Raw genomic sequence first — 26687 nt, 5'->3', positions numbered from 1 at the left:
AAAGGGGCGCGATCGCCGCTGCAGGGTTTTCCGTGGTTTTTCCGGTTCAAACGCATAAAATCCTGCATCACGCGCAAAATAAAGCGAATTTGGGTCTTCTCGAATCGCTTCACGCTTGGAAGGGGTGATCAAAAGGAAGTTTGCGATGTCAAGCAGCGTGTTTCACGCTTACTACGCGTGAGCAATTTTAGAGTGGTACCTGGTATTATACCGGGGTCCTAGCAGCCTGGCGCTAGGACCTCGGTACCACAAGACTTGTCCGCGGTCAGTCAGAACCAGCCAGTAGGTTCTTTATGCTTCGACGAACTGACTTGACCGTTAGCTTCCGTAGTGAGCATACTCTTTACGAAGGTGCAGTTGCGATCATGGTAGCCCTGTCACGTCGAGTTACCAGACCCTGTTTGTCCATGAAGCCACAAATAGCCGTTTTCACCTTTGGACATTCTTCAACGACATGTGCACCAAAGGTAAGTTTGTTTATTAGACGACATTTTTATTGAATAAAGGTACACGTGCGTTTAGCCACCACAATGGTCGATGTATTTATTGTAAGTGCAGCGCTCTCCATTTTCACTGATTCTCCCAAGCGTGTTGTGTAGTGCAAATCTCACAGGGGGCCTCGAACGCTCAACTCTTCATGCGGCGTCTCTGGTGACCGCCCAGCCACCGAACTTCCTCTCCAGTTCCCTGGCGACGGCAAAGCAGAGTCTGTCGTTCCCTCGCTTCGCCACCACCTGCACTGCTATGGGAAGCCGTGCGCCGTCCTTCGTGGTTTGCGCGGAGACCGGGCACACAGTGGCGGGAGTTCCGAAAAGGTTGAACAGCGCCGTCATGTTCGGAGCGTCGAAGAAGAGCAAATCCTCGTTCTGGAATGGAGCCGCGCTCATGGTTGCTGGCAGTATGAGCACGCCGTCGTCGCCCAGAGTCTCCTCGAGCCGATCGCGGAGGCCATCGACGTGGGCGAGGATCGCGGCCGCCTCTTCCTTTGAAGCGAAGCGGTACCGCGACGCTAATCTGCACATGGCTAGTACGGCCAGCGTGTGCCGGCCGGCCCCCACCAGGATGCGGAGGAGCTCGACAAACAGGTTAAAGCCGCCGGGTCTGAACATTTCGGCCAATGGTGTGGGATCTTTGGCGGCGGCCACCTTAAGCCACGTCGAGAAGGCGTATTGGAGTTCGGGCATGTGCAGCCGCTGAGCGTCTATTCCGTGTGCTTCCTCCATGTGCCGCATGGCCTGCGTGCAGGAGGAGACAGGAAGATGCCGACGTCAAGATTATACAGGACCAAGATAGTCGACAGACTTGTACAGACGTCACAGTTCTATATCGGTATAGCGTGTTGGTTCTAGATTCCCGGGTTTATTTTGAAATTTTCAGCCGGCGTTATCATCCTGCCAAAGGCTGTGAAGGAGAGAATGAGTTAAGACCAACCATACGCGTGATGTGCATCATTCCCTCGGGGAGGTCGCTACGCGGCGCAGTGTACGGGCAGTGACGTGTACATCAGTAGAATCTGCCCGATGTCACGCTTAAACTGAAGCTTACCCCGATACCACGCTTAAACGCAAAGTGCTCAAGTATACGGCAGAATTGTTTTCAGCGGTTTCCAGTTTTTTACAGTCTGGCCGGCGTGGACTGCTGCTCCTCAGTGACTCTGTTCTTTTAGCCAGCACACTTGCAGTGCACGGTGTCTCTGTTGCCCCCAAAACCAGGATTGAGGAAAAGGACAGGCTATAGAACCTCGCAGCTTGCTTCACATTGCTTCAGTGTACTTTTCGTAAGACCCATATTTGCCACAAGATAATGAGGTTTTCATACGAGTGTACACTGTACGGGTTCGCGTTATTTGTTGCAAGCTTATCATTATTTTCGAAGCGTACCGAAGGTGTAACGGATACAGTTTGACAGGCACAGAATAGCCACTCACCTTTATAACAGCTTCCTGCGCCTCTCGAGTCACACGACTGAAATGACGACATCCTTCGTTTTCCGTGAAGTACACTTTGAGGCTTTTCAAATCCACCTGCGAAAAATGGTTTGAAAAGTTTGGTGTTGACACATAATGTATGATTACACAATATTTCGAAGATAAAATCCGCTCATTGTTCGTTGAAAGTAAGATATATAAAGTATCATGATTTTGGGAGCTTAAAACCGCTATGTTGATCTTCAGCTAGGGAAACTGTTGTACTCATTTCTGATACAAATATGTTCTACTGCAGCTCACTAATCATTTGCCTATTTGCCACTAGAAGAAATTCTGTGTAAGTACGTAAAGTAGATGAGTTGCTTCACGCTTTAGCTGACAAATGACCTATATGAGACTTTATTTTTCTGTGGAGGTATAAAGAACGACGATACTGGTTTTTTACATTATAACTTAACCATCAAGCTTAAAAAGCTGTACGCACCTGTTCATTCAGTTTGAGCCGTTCGCTTCCGTCTTCAGCGAGGATGTTCAAAAGCAGAGGCAAGTCCTCCGAGTACCTGGTCATCGGGCCCACGCTGTTGTAGGGACGCAGGCTTTCTCCAACGTCAGGTAACAGCCCCGCAATTGAAACCGCTCCTGAAAGTGAGGCGTACATTAGTTATGTAGACACTGATTAGGAATCTGGCAAAAACAATGCTTGTCAGTGTTTTGCACGATGCACTAGACACGTTCTTCCCGAAGTCGGTATCAATCTCGCCTTGGAATATACAGGCTTCGGTGGAGAGCCTTAGGTGCCATCTTCATTGGAACACCCTTAACGCATCTGAACTCGTAGCTTCCCTTGAAAGGGTAAATGTTCGCAGGACGTCGTGAAAAAACGGTGCCACCTCGACCATTCTCCGCAACTTAGACAACATTCCAAGGGGCGAGCTCCTGTCCTTGATAAAAAATTTGGGTCTACTGCCGGTTGCCTCAGACTCTGAAACACGTGGTGGTCAGCTCACACAGAAGGTCATAAAAGATGCCTTCCGGTGAACCTCTGACTTATTTCACTGAATCTCCGTGCGCAAACTCCGTGAGAGAATGGCCACGACACTATCGAAGTGTTACGGGGAGGAGTCTTTATTTCTCTCCCCCCACTATTCAATGTTCCTGTACACGATAGCATCTACGATAGCATAGCACCCACGATAGCATGTACCTACTCGGACGGCTACATCTACACACACGCTCCTAATAGCTACCAGAGATAATCAACGCTGATATCCGTAAAGCGTTCCAGATATTATCTCACGAAGTGGTGCTGGATGCCACCCAGGAGACATACTCTGGCCACAGGGTGAACAATTTTGCGTGTGATTCCCAGAGAGGAATAGGTGCACGTAGTGGGGACATGGTGCAGTTTGCCAACCAATGTGGTACTCCGCAAGGTGCTATTGTTTTCTGAAGCTGTTTAATATCGTTGCACGCACCGACATTGAAGAGCCTCGGTGTGCACGTGACGGCGTACGGCAATGGCGTGACGGTCTGCACAGTGAATAACATTAATTCTAACACTGACGCAGCTAAACAACGTTTGGAGCCCGCCAACGTCGATTCCGCCAGAGTTTGGAGAACCAAGAAGAAATGGGTGAAAGAAAAGTACATTGTATACCCAAAGCAGCAGTTGGAAACAGGTAGAGGTCTCGACTGATGGGCGAGGTAAGACAACAACAACAAGTTGGGTGTTCGAAGAGCTACAGCCTTTAATTGCACAAGTGTGTACCCTAATTAAACCGCATAAGGAAACGTGTCAGTGTGTGTCGGTTCCTTTGCAGTTGCTATTGCGTGCACGGGATTTTTGTACCACGCAAACGAGCCTTAACCTCTCTGTTCATGTAAAGAGAGCCACACGACGGCGCGTGCTCGACAACAAGAAAAAAAATTTGTGAGTGAGTTTGAGTGAGCCGCGCCAATTTTGCCGAGGTATGCCACAACTACACCTTCCTCTATTGGATTTCCCCAACCGCATACCCCCCCAACTGCCCATACTGTTCCGGCACCCCAAATACAGCAACTCATTTGGTTTGGATGTGCCCTGCCAACCCCCCACCTTACCAACCACACACCCTTGAGGAGTGGGAGAGCTTGCTGCACAGTGGCCAGCTCGCTGATCAGGAGTTTCTTGTGACGCGTGCCCGGGCCTCCGCAGCACAGCGTGTACTACCGGACTATACATGCCTTGCAAGTACGTCATAGGCTCACGTCACACGCAGGTGACGACCATCTTGGTGGCTGAGTTGGCCGTGTTGACCGCCATTCAGCCATGGTAAACTGCGCCGCGTTCGGCTGCAACAACCGCTCGTGCAACAAAAAGAACGACACCGGCAGCTTCAAGGGCGGCTTCTCCCATGTCTCGGCGATAGTGACGTCGGAGAGCCCCGAGGCAGAGCGCTTGTCGAAAAAAATCAAAACATCCCCCTCGCGAGGGGCACGATCAAATGCAGAGCATTTCCGCGGGGGGCGTGCCTGCAAGTCTTATGGATTACGTATTGGTTGTTGTTGTTGTAATTGTTGTCTTCCAGCGTAGACATTGTCGATGAAGTCGATGGTGAAACGTGAAACGTGCCGTGAACCCCCTGCCGCGGCTATTACGCAACGTGGAGAGCCTACGACGCAACGTGGCGCGGCTATGACGCAACACAATCCAACACAATCCACTTTAATCCAACCCAATCCAAATCCAATCCAAGCCAAGCCAAGCCAAGCCAAGCCAAGCCAAGCCAAGCCAAGCCAATTCAATCGAATCCAATCCAATGGCCTTCGCGAGAGAGTGTTATAGCGCCGAAATCGCGCCACCACATGAACGCGGCGAGAGAGGGTGTTGCGAGCGGAGAGAAGGCGAGGAGGACGCGGGGGAGAGGGCGCACCTGTGGCCGATGGTTGAATGAGTCAAGGATATAAGGCGCGTGCGTAACCTTCCATTCTGTGGCGGCTCCGTGGAGCAGTCGGTAAAGTGCCGTGTATCTTGCGTTCCGCCCGCAGAGTCGTGGGATCGAAACCTGGCGCCGGAAGGTATTATTTCTTTATATAGTGTAGGGTGCGGACTACGTAGTGATGCGGACTACGGACGCCAACGCGGGTGACATCGTGAGTTACTAAAATGCTCTGCATTTAAAATTGATGTCAATGGCAGTGACGAAGCTAGGCATGAGTGAATATTCACTTGTTTCTAATACTTCATCAAATATAACATCACTTGACATCCTCATCTGCCTTAGTGTGTGTTTAGGAGTTAGAAGTAACTTAAACGAAGCAAGGCAGGCAGCCTTTAGTAACGGTCACGCACTGTGCAAAATGCTACTAAGTGATCGCGTTTTATACCTCTAATTGGGTACACTGCCTTTTAAACTATTTCTTTTGCTGGAGTTCCCGTCGCGCGGCCCTATCCCATCGCCTTCGCCAGCTTGCTGTCGCCGCTACGAGGTCAGATTTCGCTGAGGCAGGTGGGAGCGACAAAGGCCACGACTGGCGGACCAGACGGGTTAGCGCCGGTAGTGGGCAGATGCAAGTGTGCCCTTTATGACAAGATGCCGACCCACTTGCGTTCAGTCAGGCAGGTGCACATGTAAAATATACCTTTCAGCTTGATTTTTTAGCGCGGAAGGGGTGATATGATCGCTGTCGACTAGGCTGCTGTACACTCCCCTGAACCTACAGCACTCACAACTACCACGAAATTACTGAACATTACAGACTTATACCCCTGACACACGGGCACCTAAAAGGCCTTTGCAGAGAAGGACTGCTTCCGAAACGGCGTTCGCCTCGGTGACACACGACAAAGGAGAATCTCCTTCACCAAAACGGGCATTTCCCGTAAGGGGTGTTCGCCTATCTCCTTTCCCGGACGAAAAGGAGCAGCTAGCGGCGCAGCCTCGTAAGCAGGCGCTAGCAAATCATAAGCTTTTCAGAACTTAGTGAGACAAATGCGATTTCATAATACTTTCATATATTTTTAAAACTGCAATGAAATAAATTTCACCAAACAAGCCCAATCGTAATGTATTTTTGTAAACATCTGCCCGCTGTTGCCAGATTAGGCACGGGACATAGGCGAAAAAAAGCACTCTGTCGTTGCTGTTTAATACAAATATGTGAAAATCACCCATTTACTTTTCTAAACAACATAAAACCCACGGTTTCTCTCCAAAATAATGAAGAAGACCTATTAGCCGCACTTTAATTTTGTTATTGTGCATGCTTTTTCAACAGAACTGCTAGCGCCACTTTAATGGTGTGTCAGTTACGGGAACTACATAAAGGAGATCGGGGGGTTGCTGTGTGTCAGGAGCGCCGCTCCTTTCCACAAAATGTCTTTTGATGTGGCGAAAGGGGTTTAGTTTAAAGGAGATCTAGCGTTGCCGTGTGTCACAGGTATTAGTTTCAGAACATTTTCTTTGCCCACTAACAACTATCAAAGATCCAGGAGACTGCGCTCAGACTCGACCGAACAAGCACGCATATTCAGAAAATACGAATTCACGTGATGTTCTCTAATCAACACTGAGCCCAATGCAAATTTTGTGACCAGTCAGATTATCCTCGGAGGCGTACAAAACGCAGATTTACCGCCTCCACACCTTCTCAGTTCCCCTGAGCAGTGAAGGAGCGGTGGAAGTCACGATGACGCATTGCTAAATGTAAGAATAAGGCTGTAAACCCACGAGACTGGTCTCAATGAAAAGAAATTTTACTCCCTTTCTCTCTCCCGTACACGGACACAACCGTACACCGTAAGGGCTAACGCAGGCGTTCGTTAGTTTTGTATTTTCAGTTCAACGGTAGTAGATCACGCGGAAAAACAAAGCAAGAAAAGACACTACAGGAACCGCCTAATAGAGAAAGTGTAAACGCCGGTTTGTGAAAGTGTCTAAAGTGGAAAGTTTCGGTGTCGATGCGGGAGTCGCCCACTTGTATTTCTTGCGACATCCACACTGGCCTAAAAAAACAAGAGACTTATTGTGGTTCGCGCATAAACACTGAGGAAGCTTCAAAGTTAGCGTTCCTCTTCAGTGTTTAGACCATACTGACGAAGCTGCTTGGTGCGCATGCGTGCGGTCACCTCATTCAGTGATGGCGACAGTGATGATGATGTTCACCGGATGTTAACCGAAAAGAATTGGAAGTTACCGTTGCAAATCCTGATTGGGACTACTGCTGAGTAGACCAAAGGCGAATATTATCTAGACTAACTGGAGTCATATTGATTTGCATTTTGGAAGTTTATCGACGTGCGAAAATACATTTCTCCGAAATCGACTATTCCAATCATTTGATTCGAAATTCTTCAGAAACAATCACTATTAACTAACTGTTCGTTTTAATAAAGTTTATTCCGGTTTCTCCTATTTACCTCGTATTTACTTCCAAGAGTGCTCTATTTGTATATGACTAAATGAAGAATGGTAAGCGATGAAGCAACGTACAATAAATAGCAATGGGGAAGAACACACTTGTTTGAGGACCAATAACAATAAGACGGAGAAGGAGGCAAGCACATAAACATCCTGGCAGACATGCTACGGAGGCACCAAATTACGGACAGTCACAGAGATATTTATTTGAGCTGACGTGTTTATGATGTCACACAGAAAAAAATTGTCGCGTATCTGCTCCTTTCGTTGCAAATGTTGGCGAAAGACGATACCGTATTTACCCGATTCTAACACGCACTTTTTTTTCGAAAGAATAGGCCGAAAAATCGCATGCGCGTTAGAATAGGATATAAAACCTAAACTGCCAACACAGCGGAAATTTCGTGCCACCCATCGCCATCGCCATCTCAAGATGGTGCCAAAGCTTTTAGCAACGATTTTTCGGACGCAGCAAGCCTAGGCGCCTAGGCTTTTCTATCGGAGCTCACACAAATCGTCAAATCGTTTCACTTGCGCGCTTGATAACAGCAATGGCAGCAGTGGCTCCCACGCGTTCAAAACGAGCGGTCGGCTGAAGCGTGCACCTCTGGAGAAGCTCTCGGGATGGGCGTGCGAGGCGTGGGCCACGATCCCATAGACCATGGTTGAACGTTCGTTCAGAAGTGTGGCATCGCGAACGCGCTTGAAGGGACCGAGGCCGAGATGTTGTGGTCAGCGGAGAGCGGCGACGAGGAGTGAGATGAGTGAGATTACTTCGGAAAATAAATCGCCCGTTTCTCTCGCATTCGTTTGTCTGGGTCACAGAGTCCCGTGCGCGTTACAATCGGAGGTGCAAGTTTTTTCGGTTTTTTTGCCAGGAAAATCGGGTGCGCGTTAGAATCGGGGGCGCGTTAGAATCGGGTGAATACGGTAGTCTTTGTCGACATTTGCCAAGTAAATGCCTCCCTCCTTTTTCCCGCTCAGATCTCGAGCTGTTCCTCTCCCGTCGCGCTCCTCGCAAGGTACACACTCTGGATGTTTGCTCAAGTCAATTTAGATTTACCGCGTTCACCTGCTCCAGGCCGGGTTCCTCGATGTCAGCGCTGCCGTACGGCGGAGACGCGCGTGAATCGAGGCGCCCTACTTCAACTTTTATAGAACCACGTTGTCCTACTCCACGTGCGTTGCAAGCGCAACGTGGAACCTATCTAGTGGAACCTTTCGTTGCTGTTGCCGTATGATTTCTTAAATGCCGCCAGTAGCGCGGGTAAAAGCAGGCGATGGTTTTCTGCAGTTGATATAGTATTCCATTTGCTACCGCGAAAACCAAGCATCCATAGTTTTTTTAACGGAACACTGCAAAAATCACTCGTGTATTGATTTTATGCCTTATATTTTGGGAATGTCTTGTTCTTGTTCAACAATGTTGACAAGTATGAACAGTAACACCGGACTAAGACGTTTAGATTTGGCCGTGGGTATGTAAAACTACTGCGCACCTTGTGTTTTACTTTGGCCGGGTGGCTGAATCTAGTCACGGACAGACAGACAAACTAAAATTTCTGCGATTAAGTTACCCAAGAAAGACTATCGTCTTTAAAATTTTATTTGTCGACAGCAATAGGACATCAATTGTTGCAAGAGATGAATAAGCAATGAACCCAGTCTGCTCCTTGAGTGTCACTTGTCCTGCTTATCTTTTGACGCCCATGACACAGCTTCACGGCGCCCTGGACTAAGGGTGCTCAGGAAAATAAAGTTTACTTCCTTCCTTCCTTCACAGCCAACATTGTTCTCTGAGATGAGCAATCTTCATTACGCGCATTTTTTCTTGTTTCGCCGCGTCATTTTGCGCCAATGAATGATGGTTTCCGGCGATGCGGTAGAGTTTTTGTCGACTCCACGTAATGAGAGCTCCTTCACGAAAATGACCGCTAAGCAGCTAAACCGTCCCGGCAAAATATGAGAACTACGTCCACAGGCACCCCTACAAATATTCTGCCACGAGCATTTTCATCTTGAGGTGGTTCCCCAATAGCAGTTTTGAACAACTGCGTGTTTCTGCACATTTGTCGCAATAGGCAAACAGAAAGTTCATTTCCTGTTAATCTTTGCTTAGGACAATTTAAACAAAAGCTTTCCTGGTAGAATTAATCAAGAATATGGCTGCTGGTAAAGCGTTCTTGCCGATAAGATGCATATTATAGTAGCATTTCAAACCAGTGGCAGCAACAGGAATGCTTCTTTGAGCTCGCTCGTCGCTGTCAGCGCAGTTATCTGCTTAGGTATCTTGATAGCCGCGTGAAAAGAGTCGGCGGTCACTTCGGTCAGCCTCGGCGAGCGTGGCTATCCCCAAGGCCGTACCCCGAGGCCGTCACCCAAGGCCTTACAGAAGACACCGGCTTCGCAGCACCAGACCGGCGCGGCTCTTCCGGGGCTTGGGGCGGAAATTGCACAGCCGACGTGACACACTGAAATCGCCGGTATGCCTATAGGGCCTCTTTTTCCTCGTTTGTGGCACTTGCGCTTCGTTTTGCAATGTACACCAAAAGACAGAAACACACGAGCCATGAGATGGCCTTCGGCGATGCGATGTATCCAATAGGCGACACAACTACCGGCCGTGTTAGGGGTTTCGTGAAATTGAGCACTGGGGCCCAATTCTCCAAAAGAGGGCCGTCGTTTAAAAAAAAAAAAAACGACGCGGTAGCGCCATGCCAATGCATGTGTTCTGGGGAGGGGGCGTCGCCTTGAGGTGGTGAAGTAGGATCAGTTCAGCCAAGAAAAGCACTGGCAAGAATGCAAAGCTACAAGTAAAACGACGGGGGGCAGTGCCTGTGGCTTTGCGCCCCTTGCCACAGTGGTTTTCTTGGCTGAAGTGATCCTACTGCAACACCTCAAAGCGGCGCCCCCGCCCCAGAACACATGCATTTGCATGGCGCTACCGTGTCGTTTTTTCGAAACGACGGCCCTTTTTTTGGAGAATTGGGCCCCTGGACACCCTTTCGCCGTGAAAGGAAGGCTCCTAATTTTATGTCGTCTTGCAAAAACTTGCCACAAAATGGATTCTACAGACACACACGCCGCCAACACGCAGAGAACACAAAGACGCATACTCATGCACGCACAGATGCCGGAGAGAGCAAGCGAGATGACATATACATAGCCCCATAGGCACAGATAGAGAGGGAAGTGGATAGACGGGGAGACCAATACGCCGAAGGGAAGACCATAGTCAAGCCGACAGACCGAGACAACAACGCACACGCACACAGACACGCACAGACAGACAGACCGACAGTGAGGGAGCAAGACGTAAAAGTACGAGTGAACTTCGCCTTTACAAGATACTTAACGCTCAGTGCTACCCGAGAGCTCTTGCAACTCCCAAAGGGGCGAAGTGAAGTTTTAAGGGAGGTGAAAAGCACACAATGCCCCAACCAAGCTAATGTGACTGCCATGTGCACAGTTAAAGAACAGTGCTACAATAAAAGTGTATGTATGTATGTATGTATGTATGTATGTATGTATGTATGTATGTATGTATGTATGTATGTATGTATGTATGTATGTATGTATGTATGTATGTATGTATGTATGTATGTATGTATGTATGTATGTATGTATGTATGTATGTATGTATGTATGTATGTATGTATGTATGTATTGTTGAATGAGGCGGACTTAGCCTTGCATCGCTGCCGGCAGTTGCTCCGCCTAATCGTCTCCAATACGATATAAAGGGGACGCAAATTCACTACACCTTATTTAGTCCTAAAGTAACAGACACAATGTCACCACACCTCACTTAGTCCTGTGGACTGCAAGAATCCGAGTAGGAGATGAGACGCCTCTCTTCGCACAATCCAGTGGTCCCTAGGAAAAATAATGTCCTCCGATGTAGCATGGGGCACTCCTAACTTCGTCCGCTCAGGGTTGGTTTTGGAGCAGTTTATAATGTAGTGATCAATGTCACCAGTCACACTGCACGAGGGGCACGAAGGGGATGAAACAATGTTGATTTTATGTAGCCAAGCTGGTGTACGCGCTGAGTCTGTTCTTGCTCGGTGGAGCAGGCAGGCTTCGGCTCTCTTCAGGCCTTTCGTCACGACTGGTTTATGTACTGGTCGCCACAGCGGCCTGAAGTGCTCGCGAACGGTCTGTTTCTGTATGCGTTGGAAATCACATCGCGTCTTCACCGTCCTTGTAGATGATAAGGCGTCCTTGGCTAAGCTGTCAGCATCTTCGTTTCCCGCTACACCGACGTGCGAAGGGATTCACTGGAATTGCACAGTGTAGCCTCCTTGCTTGAGTCGCTTAAGCAGAACTAGGGATCACTGACAGGTCTTTTCCACAGGTATACCGTGCTGCAGCAGGTGAAGGGCTGACTTTGAATCGCTGAATATTGCGACTTTTTGTCTTTCAAACGATGACGGTTGGCGCAACGCAGCTTCTATGGCAACACACTCACTCCCTGTAGGTGAAATCAAAGGCGTCACCCTGGCAGCCCACGAAATATTCAAACTGAATATGAAAAAAGCCGCCGCGCACACCCCACTTTTTGTGTCAACCGATCCATCAGTGTATATGTGCAGAGAGTCCCCGTATTCCCGTTCCAAATGCTCCAGCCCCAGCGATCGTGCTTCAGCAATAGGTGTACAACGCTTCGAGCGCATATGAGGGATGGTCAATGCACAATCCACACTCTCGTGGGACCAAGGCGGGTCCAAAGTAGCCCTTTTCCCAGGCCATTTGGGACACAGCACTCCAAGAGTATTTAGGGTTGCATGATCACGAGACTCGACCCTTAATCGTAGATGCCGCAGTAATGCTAATCCAGCACTTGTTTCTCCGAGGCGCAACTCTTGCATAAGCAAACGCTGAGACGCCTGAAGACGAAGAGGTCTTGACTGCGCCTCATGGAGGATCTTGTTTCCAGCTAGTTGAGGAACGCCAAGAGACAGCCCAAGCCCTTTCCTGAGTAAGGATTTCAACCGCTCGTATTGTGTCTCTGAAGGCGATAGGAGAGGCACTTGATAGAGCATTCGGTTCAAGATCAGGCTTCGAGCAACTTGGCCATAGAGGCTGGGTGATTTCCCCACGTCACACCGGCAATTATCCGTTGTACATTAAGTCTGGGTGCCACAGAGGAAACCATAGAGTCGGCAGCCTTTCACCAATTCAACCTATGGTCGTGAACAATTCCTAGAAATCATACATGAGTAGCTTGGAGGAAGGGGATGCCATTCAGTTCTTTCCTGAGACGTGCAGACCTGTGTCGTACACCAGGAAATAGAACAAAACACGATTTCTCATCTCATAGTGACAATCCTACTGTTGAAATATACGCTTGAACAGACGAAACAGCATGTTTTGCTAATACACGCAATAAATAACTTTGTCTTATATCCGGTGAGCCAGATGCAGATGTCATCCGCATATATTGACATACGAGCTTTTGACCAATGATTCTTCAGCGTAGAAGCAGGGCAGCCATGGCTACATTGAAGACAATGGCCGACAGAACACTGCCCTGGGGTACGCCGCGTACCAGTTTTTTTTTAACTAAAAACATTCTCTGTGCGCACCTGCATGAAGCGGTTGGTCAAGAAGACTCGAATGAAGCAGAGTAGGTATACTGTCACCTCTATTTCTTGCAGATGACTCAAAATAGCACTTTGCAAGACACAGTCGTATGCCTTAGCCACATCAAGAAACACAGCAACAGCGGGCAAGCCATATGCTCTATTATGTTCCAAGTGTCTGACCAAATCCAGTACACTATCTTGGGCGTTCAGCCGCTGGCGGAAGCCGGTCATGCAGGCAGGAAGCTTTTTCCGGTGCTCTAGCCACCACAGAAGTCTGGCACAGACTGGCTTTTTTATGAGCTTTGAGACACAAGAAGTAAGCGATACCGGCCTGTATGATGAGAGGTCTGCTGTATCCTTGTTAGGTTTAGGCACCGGTACCACCCAGGCCAGCTTCCACGATGACGGAATGTTGCCTGTCGTCCAAATATGGTTAAAAAAACTCAGGAGGCTATGCTGTGAACTTTGGAATACCAAAGAAGCTCTAGCGTTCTCCCTTATTTAGGCTGAATGCTCTTTCTATTTCGCTGTTACATTCAATTATAAAGTACATTTCGAATTGAATGGAAGGCAACTTTTGTTTCTACTTGTAAGCGCCCTCCCCGGCCTTTTGCGAACTTTGACACTCATTGTAAGTGGTAGGGTTTGAAATGAACGTTACCTCCCGTTAACACCTTTAGCTCTCGCCCTTGCTCCCGCTTATCCTACTTTCCTCCCCACAAAAAAGTCTAGTGCGTGTGAACAGCGGTAAAAACTGTTCTGGAAAGAGGTAGATAGTTTTCAGGGAGTGAAAATGAATTATAAGGCCAAGTTGAGAAATGAACACGCAGACAGGGACCGAGTGATACTCACCTGACGTCGGTTTGTGGGCGAAGATCCCGCAGTACGCAGCCGGTAGCCGCACGCTGCCGCCGAGGTCCGTACCAAGTCCCATCAGGGAACCGCCGGCAGCAATTAGGCTTCCTTCGCCTCCTGGGATTGATTGTAGCCGCATAGGGTTAAGGTGCATTGCTGACACAGCGGGAAAACGTCCTGCGCTCAACTGGTGGTTAAAAAAAACAAGAACAATATCATTCGTGGGCAAACTCTTGCAGTTAGCGCCTCTTGGGGCTTGTCGTAAATAAGTGGCAATGATGGAATAGAATCGTACCAATTTCGAGCGTTGTCCGGTCGAGTCGGGAATGCCATTAAAGCAATTCGAACACTCATTTTACTCAAGCGTTAGCTCCGCGAACCACACAAATTCGGCATCCACGAGACGGAAAGGCCTAATACAACGAATCTACAGATCCCACGGCTTTAAATTTAACCTATGAGCCCAATAATTCAGAAAGGAACACAAGCGCCCTCGAAGCTGTCCATTATGGAACGGAAATCCTCTCAACAATGCAGGAAGTCTGATTCGTACGACCGGCTTCTGCGGCCTGTGCTCTTGCAGATTAGCAAGCACGCCCTTAACGCCACTCCGAACGTTGAGTCATGACTTTAACAGTATATTTCGGCCCAAAAACGGTTACATGTAGTGCCCTTACACCCATCGTTATTTAACTGGTTATTCGCGGTTTGTCTGGACGCGACCTATGAAGGTTGGAGCCAGTTGGGGAGAGCGGAAGAAGTACGGGTTTGAGATGTGCCAAGGGTTTGCGGAATTTCGTCCGGATACGACAATACTCCCTGCAAATTTGCTAGGGTTAAATTCAAGAAAATTCTTGCATCCTAAGCACGTCTTGGCGTTGTTTCGTTATCCCGCTGCTACGTTGTGGCATAAGAAGGGCGAAGCAGATAAGAACATTTACAGTGCGCGAGGAAAAACTCTGCGGGGAAACACCGGGTGCCTCCTAATGAAAATCGCAATGTATATGCGTATTGGCATTTTTGAAAATATGGATTGCATTTTTCATGTATGGGTTAGTCGAGCGCGCAGTTCTTTCGCGGAGCCTATTCTATTGTGCTTTTTTAGGTGCACTTTTGGGAAGCTGTGGCGCAGTTTTCTTCCTAAAGAAGCCGTTTGGCGCAACACGTAACAACACTTCGCATCAGTTTGGCGGAGTAGGCGCAGCTGGCGCAGTACTGCTATCGCTGCTCGCGGACAGCGCCGGACATGCCAAAGAGACTCCGTCTTCCTGTTTACATGGCCAGTGCAAATTACCCAAAAACCTGGCCTCGAAAACTTCACATTGTACAACTACAAGTATTTATAAACGTTAGAAAAGAGAACAATCATGTTGCAATTACGATTGACTCAGATAAAGCATTTTTCACGGGGCAAACACTTTTTTACTTTTTACCGCGTACCGATAACACAGCCCGCGAAGCGTTACCAGGGGATAGTGGCAAGCTGCTAATAATGTCACTTGAAGCAATAAAAAGGGCTGAACAAATCGCTTGATTGCGCGCGTCCTTGCTGCGCGAGTTCTACTGCGCACGATCTGCGTTCAATCTAGATTTTTTAAGACAAAAACAAGACTTTGCGGAAAGCCCGCGAATGAGCTTCACCCCAATGCACTTGATTGACCAATTCATGCAGCAAGAAATGAAATTATGGTGAATGGCGATGTGCAGCATACGCAATGCCAGGACGACGTTCTGCATTGTGCCCTGCCACAGCACAGATCACATTGTTGAGTCAAGTGGCACACCCGTAACTGTCATTCGCCGAAATCGCTGTGTTGTCGATTTAGATTGCTCATTGCAGTGCACTGTTGTAAAGGTGAACCACGCTATTCCTTTAGAGCGTAGGAGTCTTTGAATGGAATACTCGAATCAAAGTTGTCCATACTGGCACCGACCGACACCGCTCATTCAAAATTCGGAAAGGCTTTCTTTGGCGACATTAAAACGTGCTCTGAGTAGTCAATCTTTCAAAACAGCTATTGCAAGGTCTCAAGTCATGTGTTACCCTTTATAACCACGTAAGCCATATTTTTTTAGAGCAGCCACCAAGTCTAGTAGACGAGCGCAAAAGGGTTGTGTAGGTGCAGAAACACGTTCTTTTTCGTACTAAGGTAGCAGCTATTATTCAAAACAAGTTCGTGTCTAGTAGTTAAAGGGACACTGAAGTGAATTTGTCAAGCTCCCGTTTTTGCTTGCACTGCGTAGACTGGCTCAAATTAGCACACTTTTCATCGTTTATCCGGTTGACAAATCGGTAATTATTTTACAAAGCGCGAAAGAAGAAAAACTACCATGCGCGGTTTGCGGCGGCCGCACCAACTAAGGCTGTGACGTTGAGAGGAGGGGCGCCGTGATTGGACGATGCCCAAGGTTAGCAATCACACAAGTTTCGGTTTCGGTTCTGTAAAACATAACCAATGACTTTGTTGGATGGGCATTCTCAATATCTCAGTAATCATCGTACCGCGCTTCTGCCATGTTGTCGGCTGTAAAATGCACAAGATAAGCCTCCCAGGACGGCTTGTAGTCGTAGCATTCACTAGCCGAGACCTACGCAGTGCATGAACGCCCTCCGCGTACCCGCAGACGCCCAAATGTCATGCGCTTTTCCCCCATATTTGGAGCTTGCCTCCCTCATGCCTGTATCGTAAAAAGCGTGTTCGCACCAGGCCAAGGGTCTGTTCATTCTGGCCTGTGCCCACTGCCTGCAAGCAGTCGGTGCTTATGGCAACAGCACGCCAACGAGAACTCGCTAGCGCCCCAGTGCCAGCCTGCGCGCGTTTTGTGAACTAGTTCGTGTAGCCATGAACGTTGCGGCCCAAAAAAAGGTGAACTCAATATAGAAAACATCGGCGGAAAACAAAAAAGTTAACTTACAAACAAAAAGGAAGTACCCGCGGGGATTCGAACTCGTGACTCGCAAAGCATTTGGGGTGAATTCCTGGCGCCCAGACCGCTAGGCCACGGAGCGGGACGCGAAGGCCTTGCTAATATAGGGTGTATATTGTACAACCGGTTTACACTTTTATTTAGTTTTGGCATTTCAAGCCGCTTAGGTGACTATTTGTTGTACTGCGATCGTGCAGTAAGCGTCGCCCGAGTTTCCACAGTAGCTCACGTCTAGCAATTGCATTTCGTAGACGGAAAAGCGTTCGCAGATGCGTAGTCGTGCTGCTGACCGCTGTGCTTGTTCGCCCAGCGCAAAAAAGTGCTTCCCGCGCCCTAGTTTTACGCTGTACGGTAAAAATATCAGTTGATTTTATTTGCTTAGTACCTATATTGACTTCGCTGACTCTTCTCCCGCCTTCAAGAGGCCTTATATTTTCCTACTGGCGTACCAGTCAGCGAAGCGTCGCATGTGCAGCGCTTGTGTGAAGCGACCTTGACTTGGAGCTAGATACAGTGTACAAACAAACCAAGTAAAGAAAGGCACATTCTTCCATTCACAAACGTGTCCTGGCTTCGTTTCAACTAAGCGAACGAATTGCGACCAAGCAATTTTTTTTTAACCTCCTTGATTGCGACGACCCGCCGGCGGCCGGCGGACGAAACGCTGGGCCGACTGACTCTGTCGGCCGGGGAGCCGTGCAGTAGCGCAGCCGTGGCGCAGCCAATTGCCAGCTCATCCCCTCCTGACGTCACACGAAAACGCCACAGAAAATGGGCGAGCGTAAAGAGAGGAGGACAGCGTTTTCGAATTAGTTTTTCTACTAAATAAAATCGCGTAAACGCGCCTAGAGTGGTCGAAACATGGCCTGGGGACTCCGGACTACAATTTGCGCTAGTAATCCCGCAATGTTTACATATCACTTCAGTGTCCCTTTAACCATCCTCCCCGAAGAAATGCCAAATTTTACATAAAATTGGCAGCATTTTGACTTAAGAATGTGTGATGCGTGACTTGGAAGAAAGTTTTGCCGTAAGTAAGTTTAAGGTTCCTCGAAGACGCAATGTTACTACTACTAAGGATTCTTGTATACGGTACACTTAAGCAAGAAGTTTTACATTTAAATAATACGTACTATACCTGACACTCGCGAACCCAGATAGAAAACAATGGGCCAAGATTACTTAAATTTCTTTTCGCTTCTTGGCAGCCTGCTGTTGTCCCACTTCTGCACAATTCATCGGCGAATCGATCCCTAGATAGTTGAGGCAGGGATAACAGTGTGTTCTGTTACAGTGTGTCCCGAAACGTACCGCTGCTTCCTCCTGGGTTTCTGCGCGTGTCGTGCGGGTTTTTCGTTGTTCCGTACAGTAGATTCTGGGCGTCTTCCCACATGCACAGCTCGGGAACGTTGGTCAGCACCAGGGGAATGGCGCCGGCAGCACGCAGCAGGGCCACGCACGGGGCATCTTCGTCCGCCCGGTTACCTTTGTACAGCGGGGAACCGGCGTCTTGGCGCAAACCTGCAGGATGATCGCGTGAGCAACGACATGCTCCCACTGGCCCTCACTCAAGCTGTAAAAATAATTTTAGAACAAAAATATATCCAAGGGTATGCTTGGGTTAATTTTTGAAGTATCCATTACCGGCTGGCCACCAGAATTGACCAACCGTTTGTCTAAGGAAAATACCTTTGGATGTAGTGTCGTATCATTACGCGCCAAATATGAAATCAAGCGCCGTGTGAATGATGAGTGCTTTGTAATTATTGCGTGTGCGACACCGGGTGGCCACCTGAACCCGGTAGGAATTTTACACTCAACCTGCTTCAAGCATCAGGGAATGGTGCCTCTCGGAGCAGGCCATACGGATTTAGACACGCCAGTATTAGAACAGTTCAGGCCGGTCGTTGAGGGGCATAAAAGATCTGCACTGGTGATTTGGAAGAATTTAAACCAAATAATTAGTATCCACCCGTAAAAATGTGCCCTAGATTTACGAAACCTTCAATGTGTGCAAGAGTTGAATGCATTCCTACATGACAAGTTAATTTTCAGCGGCCATTGCTATTCGACCCACTTTGTGGGTCGGGTCCCCTTTTTGCGTCGTGCGAATTGCCACGGGCTCAATGAGTTAAAACTAGGTCTGCATAGGTTATACGAACGGCAAGGCTATGACTGGGTCCTGTTGGTGGTACTTCTGGTTATTTCCCTCTGATGTTAGGACTAGACAAAAAGGAGCAACACATTAAGGACTCGTGCATCGTCCTAAGCTTGCTGTTACTTCATTGTTTAGACCTGAAGTTATCGCGAATACCATAGATTTATGGACAGAAATCGGAAACCAATAATTTAAGTAGCTGCCATTCCGTGTATCACGGACCACCATGAGAAGCGGCTAAGCTCTTATCAGGTCGGCTCAAAAAGCCACGCAAAGAAATTTGATAGGTGTAACACTTCATTGTTAGGGATGTGGACAGAGCCACCTAGAATATGGATCTTATCTCACGTCGAACAAAAAAAAATAAATACGAAAGTGGCAGACATGCGACGCGCATGAGTGAACGGAGGTAAACAAGCTGAATAACGACCTCTACAGTAGGATAAAATGAGATATGGCAAGAGAACTCCGTGTAGGGATGCGATAATTGAGATAATAAAACCGAGAATATACACAGTAGATTTGGATCTCAGTAGAACAGGAGCAGTAAGAAGTTAATGAGACATGCTTTAGTGCCGTGCATATCTGTGGCTTGGGGTTCGAATGGTGCTTCTGATGCTGAGAATCAAATATTTTGACATTGACAATGAAACTAAAGTGCGCATGAGCAGAAACCTAAATGACAGAAGTAGTCATCTTTTCCTTCAATTGTCTGACTCCAAAGCGGTTGAATTATCGTTCAGGATTCGTCAATTATCGTTCAGGAATTATCGTTCAGGGAATTTAAGCGCCCCAGCGACAAAACGACGGCTAGTTTGTGGCCAACGCGCGGGCGCCGACATAGGCTACCGCCAAAAAAGCATCAATCTGCATTTTAGTGGTGCGTCTTGCTCCACCTCAATTCACCCCTCAAATTCTAGCTTGTAGTTAACGGCTGCAGGATAACACTGCTTTGGTGACACCTGCGGGGCGTAAGCGCTGACGTTGGGTATCGAGAAATTAAAATCACGCCCATCTTCCCGCGAGGGAACCCTGGTGCGATGCGACGCATCGGGAGGTACAATTGGTGTTTCCGTTGAGTTGATTCTCTAAATCGGGTGAAACGTGTTGTGAACGCGTATGATGCATTTCCATCACATGCGAGTGTTCTCATACGCGGGAAGATGGGCGTAATTTTACTTTAGCGTTTGGAGTGACGCTGGTATTGGATTGTGTCACACTACTCGCTGAAGGGACCGTCGCTTCCATCACGTCTTCATCGGAAGAATCAAGTCAAGCACGCAGTCGTCAAGCAAAGTGACGCGAAGTCGAACGAGAGCGAGCGTTGACTGAACCGCCGCAGCGCGCTACCCGCTTTATATTCACAGCGCCTGAAGGAGAGGAGACAGCGGAGGAGAACCGCGCATGCGCGCACTTGCGCGACGGGAGCGGAGCGAAGCCAGCGAAGCGCGCGCACGCAGCGGTTCTTTATGATAATGAGACGGAGTGAGAGTGTTGCACACAGCTGTCGGAGAGAAGAGCGGAGGAGAGTCGCGCATGCGCAGGCGCATGCGGACGCCGCCGACGCCGACGCAGGAGGGACATGCCTCAGAGCAAGAGATGCGTCGCATCTAAAAAGGTAATTGAAGTGTGCGTGCGTGTGTGTGTGTGTGTGTGTGTGTGTGTGTGTGTGTGTGTGTGTGTGTGTGTGTGCGTGCGTGCGTGCGTGCGTGTGTGTGCGTGTGTGTGTGTGTGTGTGTGTGAAAATTCCGTTCTTCAGTGTCCAAAGTAGTTAGGTAAGCTATCAAATCAGAGTTTTCTTAAAGCAGGGACATTTTTGAGGAGTAAGGGTTAGACTTTGGGGCATTTTATGGCACCCAAGATTGAATTACATGACAATCACGGTGCAAAGAGCTGCATTCCAATATTTAAGACGGCCAACACCGCACCTTTAACGGCGATGCTATTCTTCACGCTCAGCGGCAATCCCAGGAGCGGCTTTTCTCGGGCCATCTGTTCCACGCTCATGGTTCCGGAAGCGACGAGCCTGTCAGCCGCTTCGGCCTCCTTGAGGGCCTCCTCGAACCTGTCCTCGACGACGGCATTGATGACTGCCTGTACCTGCCGAATCCGCTCTATGTACGCCGAAATCACCTGGACACTTTTCACCTGGAAAGGAGTGAATAAGCCATACGTCAACATTCTTATGCCGCAGTAAAAAAAATTAAAGCCATTCCAGTCAATATGAAAGCTGTCGGAAGTGCTCAGCAGTGATTGGCCATAATGCGCTGTAGCGCCGTTATCCGCTCACTGCTGCCACCTCATGCAATTCAAATTTCCCGCCGTTGCGGTGCTCGTGCGCCCCCTGCCTGAAACGGCGCCAGCGGGAGTTTTGTTCTTTTTGTTCTCGGTTTTCCTCCCGCACGTGCCGGCTTTGCACGGCCACTTTTAAAGACGATAGACTTTCTTGGGCTACTTAAACCCAGAAATTCTGGTCTGTAGGTCTGTCTGTTCGCCCGTATTTCCTGCGATACTTCGGTGGTGCAGGCTGGGAGTCCCTTTTTCTCACACACTGTCCGCCCGTCTGTCTGTCTGTGACTCGATTCAGCCACCCGGCCAAAGTATAACTGATATTGCGCAATAGTCTAATATACTCAAAGCCAAATGTAAGCGTCTAAGCCCGGTTTATATGTTCATACTTGTTAACTTTGTTGACAAAGAACAAGACATTACGCAAATATAACACAAGAAATTAGTACACAAGAGATATTTACAGTGTTCCTTTATTATAAATTTATGGATGCTTGGTTTTTCGATAGCAAATGATATTCTACATCTACGGCAGAAAACCGCCGCCTCCTGGCGGCATATGAAAAATCACGCGGCAACAGCAACGAAAGGTTCCACTAGCTAGGTTCCACGTTCTGCTTAGAACGCACGTGGAGCACGGCCACGCAGTTCTATAAACCTTGTAGTCGGCCGCCTCGATTCACGCGCGTCTCCGCCGTACTGCAGGACTGGCATCGAGGAACCCAGCCTGTAGCAGTGAAACGCGGTAAATTCAAATCGCCTTGCGCAAACCTTTAGTGTGTTTACCTTGGGAGAGTGCGACGGTACAGGTACAGCAAGAGAGGTGAGCGGGAAAGCAAAGGAGGGCATTTCCTTGGCAAATGTTTACAAAGACTATCGTCTTTTGATGACATTTGCAACGAAAGGAGCAGATACGCGGCCAATTTTTTTCGTTTACTGTCGTAAAAAGCAAACCAACGAGCATTCCTAAGTAAATGAACGCGGGCGCTGCCGGTTAATTACGTATCTTTTGGCCGAAATGTACCTAGAGTTTTCTGTGCGATAAATAACGGGGGAGATGTATGACAAGCGCCAGCGGTTCACGATTTTAGAACGCTTAGGACTATATAAACCACTTGGCTTTCGAAGCCTCTGGGTTACGCCGCTACGACAGAACGCCGTGTGGCTCTACTTGGGTCCAGCAAGCGAGCTACGACGACAAGGCGAGCCTTTGAAGCGCTCTGCACTTAAAAAGCAATGCATTGATGTACATTAACATGCCCCGCATCAGGATAAGATATCAACGGATACGTAGCCTGTCGTTTTAACCTTGTCTAGGTACTGTTTTTACTCGCTCATTTATTGTGCCATTCTTTGGAAGTAAAATTAAGTTCAGTTCAACTCAGGATGCATACAGTATGCATTGACAAAGCGGGATGTAAAACATGCTTACGCGGTGACTGTATACCGAAAGTGTCCATTGAGAATGCACCACAAGCGGCGTTTTGGCCTACAGTGTGATGCGTTCGTTACCAATATTTAAAGTAGGAAGTTTTCTGCTGCCCCTGCTTTGACCCAAATATTACAAATGGCATTGTGCATGGAGAATTATGTCCATGTAGGTTGCTTATAGCATTAGTTTTTTTCTCAGTCGACGTGTGTTTTCGACTACGGGGACACGCACTGCCAGAGATACCTTAAATGAAAGCGGTATGTTATATGCAGACATAGCAGCAATGCACTGTTATAGAGTTCGTTTGGTCGTAAGTGTTATTATCGATGCCCAAATACAGGCCTTGATATCACAACTTACCATGCAAGCGTCAGGTGCGGCATTGCAGATACGAATGATGGTAGTTTTCGAGCTGACGAAGAAGTGCGAGAAGCACGCGTATGGTCTCTTCCGAGCGGTACGAACACCAGAACACCAGAACAGCGAGCGATCCCAGCCGGAACGCTTCGAAGCAAGCAGTAATCGACGCATTTGTCCAGGTTCTTAATTTGGCTCAGTTTCTTAGAATTGTTTTTCCAGAGGCTTGGATCGCTCGTTGTTCAGTATGGGGGAAAAACCACCAGCCTCAATCAAAGAACTGTGTAAGCTTGTCACTGATATAAATTCAACGATATTGTCTTGCATAAATATATATAGTGTTTGAAAAATTAATAGCTAGGGGAATGGTAAGTGATATTGAGGAATATAATATTTTGAGCCAAAAGCAAGACGGCTTTTGCAAAGATTATTCCACAGCGACGGCTGTGCACTCAGTCACACAAGTAATTTACAATGCGCTTAACAAGAATCAGTTCACTTTAGGTGTATTTTTAGATATTAAAAACGCATTTAAGTCTGTAAATAATAAAATTCTCTTCACTAAATTAGAACACTGTGGGTTTCAAGGGCCGGCTATAAAATTTTTCAGAAGCTGCTTAACTAATCGCAGACAATTTGTGCAGATAGCTCCAAACAAATCATCAGTAAAAAAAGTAACCGATGGAGTACCACGGGGATCTGTTCTAGGTACACTACTCTTTTCCTTTTCGTTAATGATTACCCAAGCTGATTTTTAAGAATGCAAGCCGTCTTATATGGAGATGACACGTCCCTCATTATTAAACATCCGTCACATACTGAAATTCAGTCACTTGGAAATAAAGGACTACAGAATACACTAAAATGGTTCAACGCCAGCAAGCTCTTATTACACATAAAAAAACCTAAACTTATTCTGTCAAACTCCCACCATAAAAATTGCGGAAATTGTGTACCCTAAAATTAGGAGGGATAGCAATCGACCAGGCTGACTGGTACAAATTTCTGGGAATAACTTTGACACTTCACGTGACTTTACTGCGCACCGCACATAGAAGAATTAAGCAAGAAACTAGCGTATGGAATTAATGCAAAAAATTAAGAAAGAAACGTTATGTATCGTATACATTACCGTCTTTCATTGCCACTTAACCTACTGAATAGAATCATGGGTTTTCACTCATCCATCATATACAGCCTACATAAAAAACGTGTAATGAATCGTAGTATCAGCTCCAGGTCTGCACCATCAGCACCAATTTTTAACAAACTCAGAATAATGCCTTTTAATTTAGTTCTCGACTACAAAACATCCAAAAAGTTAACAGTGTTTTGACAGTTAATACACTTTACCCGTAATCAGTTTTGTCAATGCATATGTGCGATACCCGACATGCATGCCATAACAACCTCAGTTTTCCATAAGTGTACAATGTATGCGGTCGTCGCTTAATATCTTTTATTGGTGCCAAGGTATGCAATCACTTAGCTTCGGATATTAAGGGTGTGCCAAATGTTTTACTGGCGTTAAAAACACATTTTCCGAGTAATATACTTCTTTTAACATATATAGTGCTATTGTTTGTTATCGATGCTATCCTAAAGGGATTGTGGACAAAGGCTTTTTTGTATGCGTCCGAGTAGCCTTGCTGGCTAAGGACCCAGATGCGTGATTCAGAACTTTGACATGTATCTTTTAGACTACAGCATATTATTCTTCTTGTTCTTAAAGGCCGAGGCCGCGAGCCGGTACAAAGGTCAAGAGAAACACGACTTTTATTGAGTGCAGAGCACTTTAGGGGCTCGCCTTGTCGTTGTAGCGCGCTGTAAGGGTCGATGTCAAACGACTGCCGGAATCAGGCGGTGCCGCGAAATGACGGACTCAAGTAGGGCCCAGCGTTCCGTCGCAGTGCGTCCCGCAGGGGCTTCGAAAACCAAACGGTTTAAATAGTCATAACCGTTAAAAACTCGTGAAACGCTGGCGCTTGTCATACATCACCCCGTTGTTTAGCGAAAAAAAAAAAAAAAAACTGCAGCTACAGTTGACGCAAAATACAGTGTAATTAACCAGCAGTACCCGCGTTCAGTTAGTTCGGAACGCTCATTGGGTGCGGTTTTGCAATAGTAAGGGAAGAAAAAGTGGCAGTGCAACCCCCGCGCGGGGAGGAAAAGCAAGCACAAAAAGAACAGAACTCCCGCTGGCGCTGTATCAGGCAGAGGGCGCGCCTGCACTACGGAGGCGGGAAATTTGAATTGCTTTTGGTGGTGGCAGTCAGCGGATAACGGCGCTACAGTCCATTATGGCGAATCACTTTCTCTGCACTTCCGTCATCTTTCACGTTGACTGGAACGGCTTTATTTTTTGTCGTAAGCGCTAAGCGCCGCACTTGTTATCAGGCATCGAGAGGTGTGTGAGAGGTGAAAGGCGTAAGTGACGAGCGTAGTAGCCCTGCTGAGACCTCTGAGAGCGGTCGGACAAACGTTGAGCTTCGCTTTAATATTTATTGAATTAGGAACACTTCTCCTGCAGACTTTTAAAAAGTTAAAATTAAAAATTAAAGGACTAAAAGAACTTCAAGATGCAGCGGCTGTATCTAAATATAATTTTTATTGACTTTGTCCTTCGTTAGGAGCATCTGAAATGGCTAACAGTAATGGCGATATGAGACGACGAAGCCATAGTAAGCTCGGTACACCGCTTTCGACAGAGAAATAAAAACTTTTTATCATTTGACGATAGGCACAGTCAATTTCCTCGTTCGGACCCCTCGAACTTTTTTAAAGCGAAGTTTTGTATGCCCCTATGATGTCGTTCGATTGCTGGGATGCGAACTTTACAGAGTGGGTTTCACAAAACGGCCATTACGATACGCGAATGCACATCAAGCACTTTAAGAAAAAAAAAAAGAAACCTTCCCGTGGCAGCGATCAAAACTGGTTCCGTCGCGTTAGAATGCCGACGGCTTTTTAATGTGACATTGTGATTGTGACATTGTGATCGTGACAATGTGAGTGTTACATTCAGACATGGTCGAAGCAGTTTTGATTTTGGACTTTGACTTTGACTCATGTTGCATAGCTTCGCGTTTCAACCATCTTTATCCTTAGAAAGGGGTTTTGATTTTTTATTCATCCTCAAATTTATACCCCTGTGGGGCGGCGGATCTACTGACATTTAGGGCAAATGTCATCTGCTGTAAATTTCATTAATTCGGCGCTATACATAAGAATACCGAATGACATTTGAGGCTAATGACATTTACCGGCTAAATGAGGTTCGAGAGCTCAGCCAAATAAGTAGTCTCGACAGCAGTGGCGTGTCGCTAGAGAAGAAAGTTCAGAAATGAACCAATGAATACTGTTTCTAAAGACTGTTAGTTTTTAAAACACAGAGAGACAAACAAGTACTAACAAAAAAGAAAATCTCGTCCCAATGCGTACGCTATATAACGCTACTCTAAAACAGATTTTTTGCGGACTTGTCTCGGCTTGTAATGTCTACTGATATCACCTAAACCGGTGAATGTGTTATTCCTTATTTATAAAAATAATCCTTTGTTATGTTTTAAAAAGATACTATGTATGGAAACATTGCACGTGCATTTGAAATATAATTTTGCAGTTTTTCAAGCCCGCTAATCGTCACCGCCATCACTATCAAATGACAATGGTTTCGCCGTGTAAACCCGCACGGCCAAACCGAATGTCATTAACAGGTAATGTCATTCACTTTGAATGACATTACATTTGCCGT

At 47.3% G+C, this 26687-nt stretch overlaps 1 protein-coding gene across 1 annotated transcript in view; it reads right to left on the bottom strand.

The window, feature by feature from the left end:
* Positions 1 to 468: 468 nt before the first annotated feature.
* Positions 469 to 26687, bottom strand: part of LOC144153699 (fatty-acid amide hydrolase 2-A-like) — a 28871-nt gene continuing 2652 nt past the window's right edge. Inside the window, exons 2-7 of the mRNA XM_077685379.1 lie at positions 20784 to 21003; positions 18009 to 18218; positions 13767 to 13886; positions 2412 to 2566; positions 1928 to 2023; positions 469 to 1235 (exon numbers count right to left, since the gene is read on the bottom strand). Coding sequence (XP_077541505.1) covers positions 636 to 1235; positions 1928 to 2023; positions 2412 to 2566; positions 13767 to 13886; positions 18009 to 18218; positions 20784 to 21003 — 1401 coding nt within the window. The 3' untranslated portion in view covers positions 469 to 635. The remainder of the gene's footprint in view (positions 1236 to 1927; positions 2024 to 2411; positions 2567 to 13766; positions 13887 to 18008; positions 18219 to 20783; positions 21004 to 26687) is intronic.

This window comes from Haemaphysalis longicornis, unplaced genomic scaffold, assembly GCF_048455015.1.
Source record: "Haemaphysalis longicornis isolate Haplotype H1 unplaced genomic scaffold, Haemaphysalis longicornis Haplotype H1 scaffold_9, whole genome shotgun sequence".
Lineage (NCBI taxonomy): Eukaryota > Metazoa > Arthropoda > Arachnida > Ixodida > Ixodidae > Haemaphysalis > Haemaphysalis longicornis.
Note: the sequence above shows the minus strand (reverse complement) of the source record. Positions and strands in the feature narration are given on the sequence as shown.